This window comes from Dermacentor variabilis, chromosome 3 (genome assembly GCF_050947875.1).
Source record: "Dermacentor variabilis isolate Ectoservices chromosome 3, ASM5094787v1, whole genome shotgun sequence".
Classification (NCBI taxonomy): domain Eukaryota; kingdom Metazoa; phylum Arthropoda; class Arachnida; order Ixodida; family Ixodidae; genus Dermacentor; species Dermacentor variabilis.
In genome coordinates, this window is record NC_134570.1 from 44,054,845 (window position 1) to 44,067,868 (window position 13,024).

At 44.7% G+C, this 13,024-nt stretch overlaps 1 protein-coding gene across 1 annotated transcript in view; it reads left to right on the forward strand.

Moving 5' to 3' along the window:
- Positions 1-4,544: 4,544 nt before the first annotated feature.
- The window catches only part of Fbxo42 (F-box protein 42), a 30,645-nt gene continuing 22,165 nt past the window's right edge, over positions 4,545-13,024 (forward strand). Inside the window, exons 1-4 of the mRNA XM_075684873.1 lie at positions 4,545-4,884; positions 5,521-5,757; positions 6,767-6,870; positions 10,693-10,868. Coding sequence (XP_075540988.1) covers positions 4,758-4,884; positions 5,521-5,757; positions 6,767-6,870; positions 10,693-10,868 — 644 coding nt within the window. The 5' untranslated portion in view covers positions 4,545-4,757. The remainder of the gene's footprint in view (positions 4,885-5,520; positions 5,758-6,766; positions 6,871-10,692; positions 10,869-13,024) is intronic.

The following is a 13,024-nucleotide window of genomic DNA, read 5'->3' on the forward strand; positions in this document are numbered from 1 at the left end:
ACGCTTAACTTTGCAGTGGACACTATTATTAGCACAAGATCCACAGCAGAGAAGGATAACGATTTCGGGAACACTAATGGGTAGGTTCACATTTGCCGTGGTCACAAGGAAGTTGGTAGATTCATGCACCAAAGCTTTTTCCTCCCCGTTCAAGAGGCATTGCATCTTATTACTGTGGGAGTTCCATGTCGGTGGATAATATTTCACAGTTCAATGTTATTACTGCAAACACTAGAAGTTGAAGAGTGAAGTACACAAATAACTTGATTGCATCTTGTGCATGCAGAAACACATAAAAGAGGCCCTGACACTTTGTTCCAGTAGACTCTCAACTAGCCACAGTGGTATTTCAGACAATAGGCCTCTGCTGAGGTAAAATGTGCACATTTCGATTTTGATTTGACATGAATCGCTTACTCGAGACGTTGTGTCATGGAGTTGTTTTCTCCTGCATATAAAGCACCTCCAGGTACCATTGGGCAATACTAGAGTGTACATAGTGACTATTGTCATTTTATGCTTGATCTACACCGTTAAGGTTCCATATTTCAGTTAAACTGAGATGAAGGCATGGAAGTGTGCTGGCTGAGATGCAATGTTCACTCACAGGTATCTATGTAAGGTATATATATAAGGTAGGCTGTGAAAACCCCATACTGACATATGTTAGCTTTCGGCGCGTGTTCTCTGCATTTGATCTAAATATTATAGAAAGCCAGTGACTTGACACTATGTTCTTTTTCTTGTTCGCACATTTTCTTTTTTCTTTTAATGTGGAAGATTCTCAGAGCCCAGACTAACACCAAAAGTGTTCAACATGTAACGAGGACCATTGGCACTGACTACAAGCTCATGTGTCGATAAAATGTTGACTGCTTGCAAGGCTTCTAAGTCTATTGGATGTTGTGCGTGTCTATTCCGGTACCTTGCAAAGCCATATTGAAATGTGCAATGGACTTTGAAAGGTCTACATGACATGTGATTCGTTTTTCTGGTCATCATCATTGTTACCTTCTGGCTATATTTACGCATCAGCAGTAATGGAAGGTTCAGAGTAGCAGGGAAGAGAATGTAGAGCAAGTTTTGCTTCCTGCACGAGATAATGAATTTCTTACAATATGAATGAAACTCTATGCCTCCTGCTGTCCTTCCACCTTTTCTCTCCCCACATCTCGCCCGACTAGATTAATCATCGTTGGCATTGAAATGTGTGCGAGACCGCCGCAGAAAAAGTGGCGGTCATAAAAAAGTAAGTAACAGAACAGAAAAAGAAAAGGAGCTGGATTTGGTGAAAGTATGAGATACTCAACTTACACGGAAAGTAGGGAAAGCTGGTTGCTGGCAGGGTCAGATAAGAAGCGGTGAGATTGCACCATTTCAAATGCTGTTGAAAACCAGCAAAGACTCGTGCAGAGTGGCATAGTAAGGGGGGGGGGGGCTGCATGGGCCCCGGTTGCCAGGCGCCAGTTGGGAGTGTCAAATATGTCTGAAGACGACCACCTTTCCACTGGCTTGACTGGGCGTGAATGATAAAGACTGCTCTGGTAACCAGCAGCCCGGGCTGATGTACCCATTGTACCAGATGTGTAGTGCCGCAGGATTGTTGGCTGCAGCTTTATTAACTGCCTACGTAACAAGTGTGCGAATATGTGGTGTTACGATTGGCCAGCGGGGGTATTAACCTTGTAGCTTCTCCTGCCCCACTGCGGCAAATCGCTTTGTGAAGCTAGCAATGCGTCCTCCATGGACAGGCCTGCAGTGACAACAAGGTGAGACACATTTGGCGGACCAAGTATTGTTTGTTGGTTCACTGTAGCCTTCACGGACCAATGGGAGCAAGAAAACTTCTGGAAAAGGGTTTATAAGGCGTCCCCTCACGGACTCCGGTGGCCACCACAGTCGTTTGACAGATGCTCCAGTTAACTGCGGGGTCATCCCAGGAACCAAGACGTGCAAGCTTGAGTCAAGCGTGGCAATCTCCGTCTACGAAGCTCTCCTCCTTTCTGTGTGTTCCGTGAAAAAGGTGCGGGAGTGATTGTGTGAACCCTCGCCCTCAACGCGGGTCCTTTGACGAATTTGGACGGTCCGATTTTACAAAGGGGGGTAGCAGTTTTCCCTGGCCTAGGGATATAGGGGGGACAGAGGGGCTTTAAGTGAACCTTTTTGGCTCCTCGGTGTGCTTCACTTCAGTCATGCTAGACTGATGAGATGTAAGGTTCTCCACTCTTCACGTAGATATCGTAAATAAACCCAGCACTCGAGCTCGTTCTGTATGAGAACAAGTTCCTCCCTTCAACAGCGTCCTTAGCGTGGATTAGTCGGATGACGGCATGGGCCAGCTACCCCTTTTTACATGCCAGACCCCAACAGGCAGGCCTTATGGCAGGCTAAAATATTTAATTTGCCAAGTGATCGCTAAACTACTCGCTTTAGTGGAATGTTTCATGTGCGGTGCACTCATGCTCTAAGCGGGCATTGCTTAACATACCGTCTGGTGATGTGGCTCTTGGGTCCCACTTCCATTCAGTCTGCGCTATATTAAAATAGGATATCTTAACTAACTGCTTAAATAGCAATTATGGAGGAAACATTGCAATTCGGGAATTGAGGACCCAAAGTCATATTATTAACTCAACAAAATCTTCTTCTTTAAACAAGATCGTCTTGGGTGCTAAAGCCTGCAGTACTCTGGCACTGCGAGCGGCCGGGTATGGCAGTATACCGGAAGAAATGTGAAGTAGTGCATGAGTGACGTCGATCTCTCTATCCACCTCCATTGCGAGTGCAGACCAACACTAGCGCAAGCTTTCGTTAGCACGGGCTTCATCGCGGCCTTCTCATTGTCTTTTTTTTTGCATGGTGACGCCAGGAATCTATGCAAAGCGTGCTCTGTTTCGTTCTCAACCTCGTGGCTGTACCACAGCTCATATAATCGCATCTGCCAATAGCAGCAAATAAAAGAGGCTTTATGGATCAGAATGAAGAGAACTCGCAATTGTCATAGCATTGGCGCCTGCACAGCAGGGAAGCAGGTGGTGTTTTCTAATAGGGTGGCGATGTCGGCATCTCTGACACGCTATTTAATTTTCGTTTGGGTTCAGTGCAGCCCACAGCCAAAATTACACACCATAGTACCTAAGACGATTTTTGTGAAGTTGTTGTTGGACAACATATGACTGTCGGGCTTCAATTTCGTAAATGAAATATTGTGTCTAAAATCGCTAAATAAAACTTCATTAAGATAATTTTGTTACTTGTGAGCCATATTTTTCTCGATGCCACATCAGCTGCCAAACCTTACAGTCTGGCAGCAGATGTGCAAATAAGCTTATCACAACTTATCAGTGCAGCACCTTGCCTATTGGTGCAGAAAATAAAACAACGTGTATACCTGCTACATTCGCGATCTGTGGGAACGAAAGCGAAGGGGGTGGGGAAGGGGAGGTACATGCGCGGTATCCACGGTGGCTGTGCTGGCGCTGAAATAGCATCCCCCCTCCCCTGCGCGGAAATTTTTGATATCCTCGTCTTCCTGGCTACACCCGTGTGGGGGGAGGGGGGGTGGGTGACAGATTACCTATGGGCCAAGGACGCCAGACGGCCTACCTACGCCACGTCTCCTTTTTTCTATGACGTCTCGTGCGTAGCTAATAGGTCTCCTCGATTTGGCTGCACCTTTTGCACTAGTTCAGAAAAGTGTCGCGCCAGTGCAGCGCCAGTTCTTGAAGTGTGAGTGTAGCGTGACACTAGCGCTTTCGGTGCAGCGGTCAAATCGAGGACAAAAGTGCAGAAACGTACAGGCCTTCGTCTGCTGCGACTGGGCGGCTGTGGCTTTTCTTTTGTTGGTGTGTCATTATTCAGAAAGCATGACCAAGCGTGGTTTCCACACCTTTCTGAATCATATATGGCACAACGTTTCAAACGACTGACCGATGTGGTTTCGCGCAAACTTAAATTGAGGTAGCGGTAGGCTCGTGAAAATTAATACAAACGACTGTAACCTGAGGGAAAATCCCGACCTTCAGTGCACTTAGCAGCAGTTGAACCCGGAAAGCGCCCTTAACATGATGCTGCGTACACGTCCTGAAGAAAACTGGCGTCCGTGCTGCGTTACTAATAGCAGGCGCCGTCGATGCCGTCTACCAAAACCCGCACGGCCACGGAGCCGCATATGTCGTCTGCTATCAAAAGCCTTGCACTACGTGCACGAGAAAAGAACTTGCGGAGAGTCTAGTGCCGAAGTGTACATGAACTCGTGCAGCACGACGTCAAATCAAGTGCCGAAGTGCAGTTGGCGCTAGCTGCACTAGGTGTTCTGTGGCTGCACTGGCAAATCGAGAACTAGAGTGCTACACCCCCTGAACCAGCCCTGAACTAGTGCAGAAAGTGCAGCCAATTCGAGGATACCTTTTGTATGCCCGCTAAGGCGCTTACTAGTTTCAGTGTTGCTGAAAGAAACTTTTGTTTTCTTTTCAACACAGATTTTTTGAAATATGTGAAATTATGATATATTGGTGGTGCCGACCACAAATGAAATGCTACTCGCTTCTAGCAACCTAGCTGTTTCTTTTCTCTCTATGTGGGCTTTCAGCATTAGCCTCAAGTCATTGTCTATCCATGCCTATTATACAGTACTTCCCTCCCCAATGCTCTCCATCGTTCTTCACCCCTCCATCCGTGAGGCGAAGCTAAATCTCCGCAGCTTTCGCGATGGTGCACAATCGGATAATTAAAATTCGTAGCTTCTAAGCCACAAAATGAGCACGTCATGCATAGAAGACCTCCCGGACGTTGTGTTAGAGTATATATTCTGCTACCTTTCGCCATACAGAGACTTCAAGTCGTGCAGACTAGTCAACAAAGCTTGGTACGCTCACGCTAAAGGTAGGTCCGCTATGTTTTTGGTTTCCATTTCATCGAGCGATTATCAGCGTTTTTACTTTCACGGAAGTACCTTTCTCGCCGGCCGCTTGAATTTATATTCGCTAACTCAGTGTTACGACTATTTGTTAACTGTTTTTAGTCTTGACTGCGGCGGTCTTGAGACTCTTTACGGTTCGCCACTTTGCTTGACAGGAAAACGTCGCTTCTTTTACTCGCCACAGTTTTCTCATGAAACAATATCAGTGAATACATCTAAATAACTTTCAATGAACTGAGGCAGATGCATTTGAATGTATAAGCCGGACGGGTCGTGCGTGCGGATTCATTTTATTTCGCGGTAACATACTTGATTGCCAATGTGATGCTGCATCTGAGAAACTAGCAAGAACGTTTGTTTTCTTGCAATCGCTGTTGTCAGGAATGGTTTGCCTTTTCGATTTGTTGAGCGTGAAATCTCACTACATGGTCTCACTTTGGGATAACCAATAAATGTGACTTATAATTTCAAAAAACGTTGCTGTTTACGGAGCTATTAGAAATGAGGTCTTCGGGGTGCGAGTTCTAGTTTGCAACCTGTACTGCCACGCTTTTACACCTTCCCGTTCGTCACCTTCCCGCACCAACCTGTCTTTTCAGCTGCAGAACGTAAGCTACGCAGGGACTTCCTAAATTCTGTGTCGCTTCAAAATGTTGTCTGGTGCCAAAAGCCAACAGAGTCGGGGCCCACCATTTCAAAGCGCTACTCCCACAGTGCCTGTGTGCTTGGGGACTCGATGTACGTTTTCGGTGGTTGCACGACAGCGAATACGACGTTCAACGACCTTTGGCGCCTTGACCTTGCCACCCGAAGGTGGATTCGGCCACTCACAATGGGTGAGAAATTGCTTGTGCTGTAAGATGTGACATAAGGATGAAATTGTGTCTCATCGTCCTTTCTTTATTATGTCTTCACTTACTTTGCTCTATGGGGCTCACCATTGAAAAAAAAAAAGAATAGAGAGGTTATAGATCACAGTAGCTATGAAAAAACTTACACATACACCCTGCAATAGCTTTTTATTTCTTTTTCATTACATTTCAACTGAAGCTTGTTCACTCTGTCATCCAATAAACACCATCACACTTTGGCCGTACCGTCTGTCTGCTAACCACTTACCATGCCACGTAAAGACTTATTAAACATCACATTATCTGCGTAAGCTTTTGTCAGGTTTTGGATTTGAGGAACCGCATTTATCAGCTGTAAGCAAACCTCTGCTAATATCACTTGCTCTCTTTTGTTTATATAGAGTACAAAATATAATAAAGCTTCAGTTGGCTGCATGAAGATGTACGCACAGTGTGACTGATCCTTTAAACAGATGAAGTTTCGAAACTCGCTTAGCAGTGTTTGTAGCACTGTACTAGCGCAGCACGAAGTAAGCAAAGGACAAGCTTGGAAATATTTGGGAACGATTCCTACACTGAATTGTAGGAAGGAAATGCTGTAAGTGAAATCTGGTGTGTTGCATTTACATTATTGGGTGCCATGGCTTTGGCGTAAAGTTGAAAGAAAGGTGTTTGGCTTTTATGTTGTTCACTAATGACCACCCCTTTTTCTTTTCAAAGAACTCCAAACTTGGCTTTAAAAGAATTCCAGCTATTCCGTATTGATGTAATGTTTGTTCTTGGTTTACCTTCAATGCAACAACTGCTGTTCGTTGCTGTTCCAGTAGCTGCAGTCCTCTCAAGGTATTGATAAAATTCAGTAGCATAATGGCGTTGTAGCAATAGTGTATCAATGTGCAGTCAGATTATCAATTGTATGTAATCATTGCATAGTGACTGTTCTGGCTTTGATGTCCCATTCACGTCGTGAATGCCGTTATTCATTCCTCTTCAGGTACCTACCCTCCACCCAAAGCATGTGCATCACTTGTGCCGTACAAGGAAAACCTGCTGCTTTTTGGGGGGTGGACGCACACGTCTCCATACCCGTTGCATCAGGTACGTCCGTCAAACTCGGGCATTCATGTATTTGGCCTTAAGCATGAAACAAATTTTGTCGCTTTAGCAGAAGACAATAGAAAGCTTTTTTTTTTAAACAATATTAATTTGCACCCAGTGGCGTCACTAGGTAGGGCCGGGAGACTACCCTAGGTGCAGCGCTCAGGGGGGTGCAGCTGGACCGTGAAAGAGAAAGGTGGGGTGAAATGGCAAAGAATTATTGGTCAAAGAAGCAAAAAGGCGCCTGGTGCCTTTCGCTGAGCAAAACAGTGGTGCTGTATGCTCACTACAGCAAAGGAAAAAGAATAGAACTGTGTAAGAGGATGCCTTTAGCAAGTCATTCTATAATGACTTAGGATGCTTTAGAATGTGGAGTAAAAATGAAATATGCATTTAGAGACATTGCCCATGAGAGGTACATAAAATGTTCTGCAGATACACCTGCTTAGCTCTCGTTGTAACTGCTGTAGAAATACTTCCCCACTGGGGCCGCCTGCACTAGTGGGTAGTGCGTACTTAGCATAAATTTGTGCTTTAATTTTCTCACGAAAGCAGCTTTAAGATACCACACGTTCTATTGAGACTATCTTTCTTTACATAATCACCTACTGTTTCTGGCTTGTATTCTTTTTCCTCTCCTTTCAAGTTTCCTCCTTCTGAGGTGCTTCTCTCAACTTGACTTAGAAAATGCGGATGATATATTCTTGTATACACCTATGTGACTACGTATGAAATGTGCACCACATGTTGCTTTGCATACACTGTGCATACACATGTAACACATATTGTTACATGTCTCTACATTTTGCAAGTCTGAGATGAATCTGAAGTGTCTCGCGCGAAGACAGCATGTCAAGAGGCAGCCATCCAGCTTCTGCTACCGTTCCTAAGTGGAACAACCCGCTTGGAAGGCCAAGACATACTCGAAGGCATTTGTTTCAAGCTGCCTCAAGTTTTCTCTTGTTTGTGGGAGACAATTTATGCAAGAATATTTCTAGGACCAGTGCTAAGTCTAGATTTGGGCAGGCTGTCAGAAGCACATCTCTCGGTTCCTGCTCAAGTGTCACCGATTATTCTCACTACGAAACACACCATCCTGGATACTGTCGCCACTGGAAATCATGCCACATATCCCTGGGATTAGTGCAAAAAAAGGAAAATGCCTCAAACAGGGATCCATCAGACTGCTTTAGAATATATGCAAAAAGAATACGCAGCCGCAACACGCATTTTCACGGATGGCTCCGCAAGTCAGTGTCACTCATTGTGCAGATTTCTTGTGCCCTCTACAGGACAGCAAATTTTGTTTCGTCTTGAGCAAACGACATCATCTATGCCAGCTCAGCTATATGGCATTAAGATGGCCCTTATGCATGTAGGTACTTTCACACCAGCTGCCAATAAGCAGGGTGATATTCACGGATTCGAAAGCAATGTATGTGGAACAGGCACCAGCAATGTAGCAAAGAACCTGTAGCCTGTCATATTGCGCACGTCAAATTGCTGGTGCTTGTATCACCTTCCACTTGATACCTGGCCATGCCGGTATTTCGGGAAACGAAAAACTGGATGAAGCTGTTCGAAATGGACTTCAATACCAAGATTTTAGAAGAATATTTTTTCCAAAAGCTAACACTTTGAAAATGGCAAAAAAATGTGCCTATGAGGAAAAAGATTGCCTATGAAGTCTGCCACTTCACCAAGATAACTTTCTGCGATCGATTGACCCTGGAGTAAGATAAACATTTCCACGACCACTTCCTTATCACTTAAGGCTCACTCACACTAGGCCGACCCGACACCGATTTCGATCTGCCGACTGTCGGCGACCGCATTTTTTCCTTCATGTCGGCACTTCTGTCTCACTGTACCGACGCCGAGCCCTCCTTGGAACGTCGGCAGATTGTCGGCGTCGGTACAGTGTGACAGAGGTGCCAACACAAAGGAAAACAATGCTGTCGCTGACAGCAGGCAGACCAAAATCGGTGTTGGGTCGGCCTAGTGTGAGTGAGCCTGTAGAGACATTGTACCATCGGCTTTGACTGAACATGGCATTCATGAGCACTTATTCGTATTGCAAAGAGCATACCGCTGGTCCCTACAGTGATAACTGTGGCAGCTTGGAGACAGTGGATGGAGCACATATTACGTGACTGTGTGCCACGCTGAGAAACATTCTTTTCAGTGCCAAATGGACATAATTTCTCTCAATCCACTAACATTACCTAGCATCTTAGGTCCAATGCCCGGCCCTTCAAAACAGAGGTCACTCTTGGATTTATTGTTCCAATACCTATGAGAAAGTTGTCTTCTCGAAAAGCTTTAAAGATTTGCTAAATGATAAAGAAAAGCCTGAATTCATCCACCATGTCTCCTGTAAATATAATTATCAGGTTCACTCGTACAGTTCTCATTTACATTTTTTCTCTATTTTTCTTTCCACTCTCCTCTAGAATACATTAATACCCTTCCCTCTCCATATACAGAGTAGCATGTCAGCAGTTGTATACACGCTGGCAAAAATCTGTTTGCTAATTAAATACTTCTCCCTCTCTCTCTAAAAGTTAGCACTTCTCATGTTATATGTGCTCATTTATTTTTATAATGTTAATGTGGAGATTCACCTGACGAAAACTATTTGCTCTGTTTTCTGACAAGTTTGAATTACAAGTTTGGATTACAAGTTTGAAATATAAAAAAAAAGAATAGATTGCACAATCCTGTTTTTCTGCCCAGTAATACAAAACAAATGCGCAAATATGTGCTTTCAGTGTGATGTCGTGCTGAATTGGGAGTTTTGTGGTGCACTCGTTACTGTGTACATTTCAAAAAAATCAAAATAATGAGTCGTTAGCTACAGAACAAACTGCACACTGAAGCAAGCCATGAGGATAAGGTTGGGCTTCGTTGCTTGAAACAAGAATGTGCAGGGGGGCATGGTGGCCCAGCGCCCCTGGTGTCACCGACCCTACTGATGCTGCTGCTTGCACTGTAATTCTCGTCAAACATGAAGCATTTTATTTATTGTCTTGAGCAGTTTGCGCCCTGTTCTTCTTTACAGGCACTGCAAAGTGTGTGCCCTGTGCGATTAGTGTTCTCTAATGCTGCCTATTTTTTATTGTACACCGGGAATGCACATTCTTGAGGGGAGTTCTTTTTTTAATAGTTGGGTGTCTTTGAACATGCTTGCCCATCTTGTGAGCATTGTGACTACTACACTTCAGTGAACTGTAACAGGTACGCTAACTATAACACAACCTGTCATGGTAGCTCAGTGGCCATGGCATTGCACTATTGAGCTCGAAGTTGTGGGTTCGATCCCAGCCATGGCAGTCGCATCCCCATGGAGGAGTAATTGAGAAACGGTCGTGTACCGTGCATTAGGTGCAGGTTAAAAAGCCCCAGATGGTCAAAATTCATCTGGAGCCCTTGTTTACAATGGTCCTCACAATCCGCTGTGCAGTTTTGAGACGTTAAAACCTAAAATTTGCAATGTAAATTTTAACTATACCATGTACATATGTATATATTGCTTAAAGCTAGTTTGAAAAGACAAATTGCAAAGTGTCAACGAAGGAGAAGTTCGCTGCCACTGTCAAAACTGGAAGTTATCTCTCAGCCTGGCTTTGAGCTACACGTAAGGTTACCATAGCAACTAAGCAATTATAGTGACTAAAATAAAGATACTAGTAGGGGGATTAGCAACTGCTGTTTATAGTGGCACTGAGTTTTGGCTTCAGTGACCCTTTGTGGTTGCTGGGCTACAACTATGCACACTTGTACATACCTCTGGAAACAGCGAGCATTGGCATTGTTGTGCAGGCATGGCGCATCTTCCGCCACCTGCACGTGTACAACTGTAGCGCCAACCGGTGGACCCAGGTGAGCACGGTTGGCGGCTGTCCCTCCATGGCGGGCCACTCGGCCACCATGCAGGGCCACCTCATGGTGGTCTTTGGCGGGCTGCACTGCGCCAACCCGGTCGGGCCATTCTCCAGGCAAGTGCAGGAACAGTGTGCACTTCACTACAGTGGTGCTGCATATAGACTGAACGACTGATTCACTGATATATACCGAGACTGGCGCATTTGTGCACCGATTCTTGATTTGGCCAAAACGAGGTCATCTTAGTTTTGAGTTCTCATTAAATCTCATGAACAGTGATTTCCCTAACTACAGAGCAAACCTCAACTTTGAAAATGAAATGCCATTAATAAGTGGCATGAAATTAACCAAGTTAAAGGAAAGCCTAAGTGATGATTCAGTTTTAGACTGATGGATTGTTTTTTTTTTTCAAAGCACCATGGTGAATTTATTTGACTGAGAAAGGATGAATATTAGTGGAGGGAGTACGAAACTTGTGACTTTCAATTTTTCTACCAAACCTCAAGGCAAGCTGTGGCAGTCTGATTATGGATTTCTATGCATTATTCAATTATGAGTCCATTTAGTGAATGTAAGTTGACTGCTTGCTTCCTGTTGAAGGCAATGTACGTTTGATTTTATTGCTAAATGAAAAATTTTTGAGGAGGCGCTCTTAAAATTGCCGATATCTCGGGAAGCTACTGCATGAGTGTGGGAGTAGTGGTGTCACGAACCCTTCGTCTTCCGCATCATTTCTGACTTGGCAAACCTCTCCTCGCACTAAGAATGAACCATTCACAATTGCATGAATGTGGTCTGCCTATCTACCATAAAAATAACATTTCTCTTTATTTTCCCTTTAAGCACTTCGGATGTGTTTTTTTAGTCACGTAAATTGTGTAGGCTCAGCACATTCTCATGGTGACAGCTGGTGACTACGAGCACTCTATGACTTGCGGTTTGGAAATGATTGGTTTTAAATTGGGGTGTCGCTCTGTTGCCATGCCAACTGATATGTATAGTGTCTGCCACTAGCTCCGAGGATCACTTGGCACAAAGAGCCTTCTCTCTATTTTCCCTTTAGCCGCTTTGAATGTGTTCTTTTATTGAAAAATTACGTAGTTGGAGCACGTTCTCATAGTGACTGCTCGTGACCACGAGCATCCATGGATTTGCAAGGTTAGCACTTGGCTGGTTCTAGGTTGGGGTGTGGCTTCAATGCCATGCCAAGTGAAGAGCTTAGTGTCAGTCAGTCAGCCTGAGGAGCAACTGTCACAGAAAGCCGTCTCTCTTGGCAGGAACCGGCACTGTCATGGTGGCAAAACAGGACGGAAAATGGCTGTGTTAATGAGGCCTTCAACCTGAACTACAGTAAAACCTTGCTAATTCGGATTTCACGGGTCCGAAAGAAATGGCTGAATCAACGGAATTTCAAATTATATAGGGCATCAAGAAAATGATAAATAAATGCTTGCTACGTCAATCTGTCTTTATTTACTGAATAAATTCATGACCCTTGTTTCTACCCGGCCAGGGCGGCCGCATTTCGATAAAGGCGAAATGCGAAAACACCCGTGTGCTTAGATTTAGGTGCACGTTAAAGAACCCCAGGTGGTCAAAATTTCCGGAGTCCTCCACTACGGCGTGCCTCATAATCAGAAAGTGGTTTTGGCGCGTAAAACCCCAAATATTATTATTATTACCCTTGTTTCTACTTCGTGCAAAATCAGTGAAGTGGCAATCCTCGTCATCTCGTCACTTGTTAGTCCTCACAGTGGTGAGAGCCTCGCAATTTCCTTCACAGTGCAGCCCATTTGGCCACGGCAGAACATCCAGTTCTTCATCTGAGTAGACATGCTTTTCAGTACCGTGTGCACATTCTAATTATTTTTTTACTCTTGAGCTGGTCAGCAACAGATTATCGTCCACTTCGATGTAGCCGCGGGTTTGGTGCCAGTGTGCGGGTCGTGGTAGAATCCAGCTTCCGCAGTCTTTCTGACGTGCGCACGTTGCACTGAGCCAAAACAGAACTGCTCACCCCAACCGCTGTTAAAAAAAAATGCGGTCGCCATTGACGTGATCATGCATGGTGACTGCACAGATCTGAAGGCATGCGGCCAACTCGTGCATTGAGTTAAAACGAAACTACTCTTTGCCGCTACCACTGCAGACGAAACTGTGATCGTTATTGCAGCAATAAGTGATGGCAACTACGCAGTTTTGGAGTCATGTGGCCATCGCAGTTTCATGTGAGATGGCAAATGGATAAATACACAAATGGACACGAAGT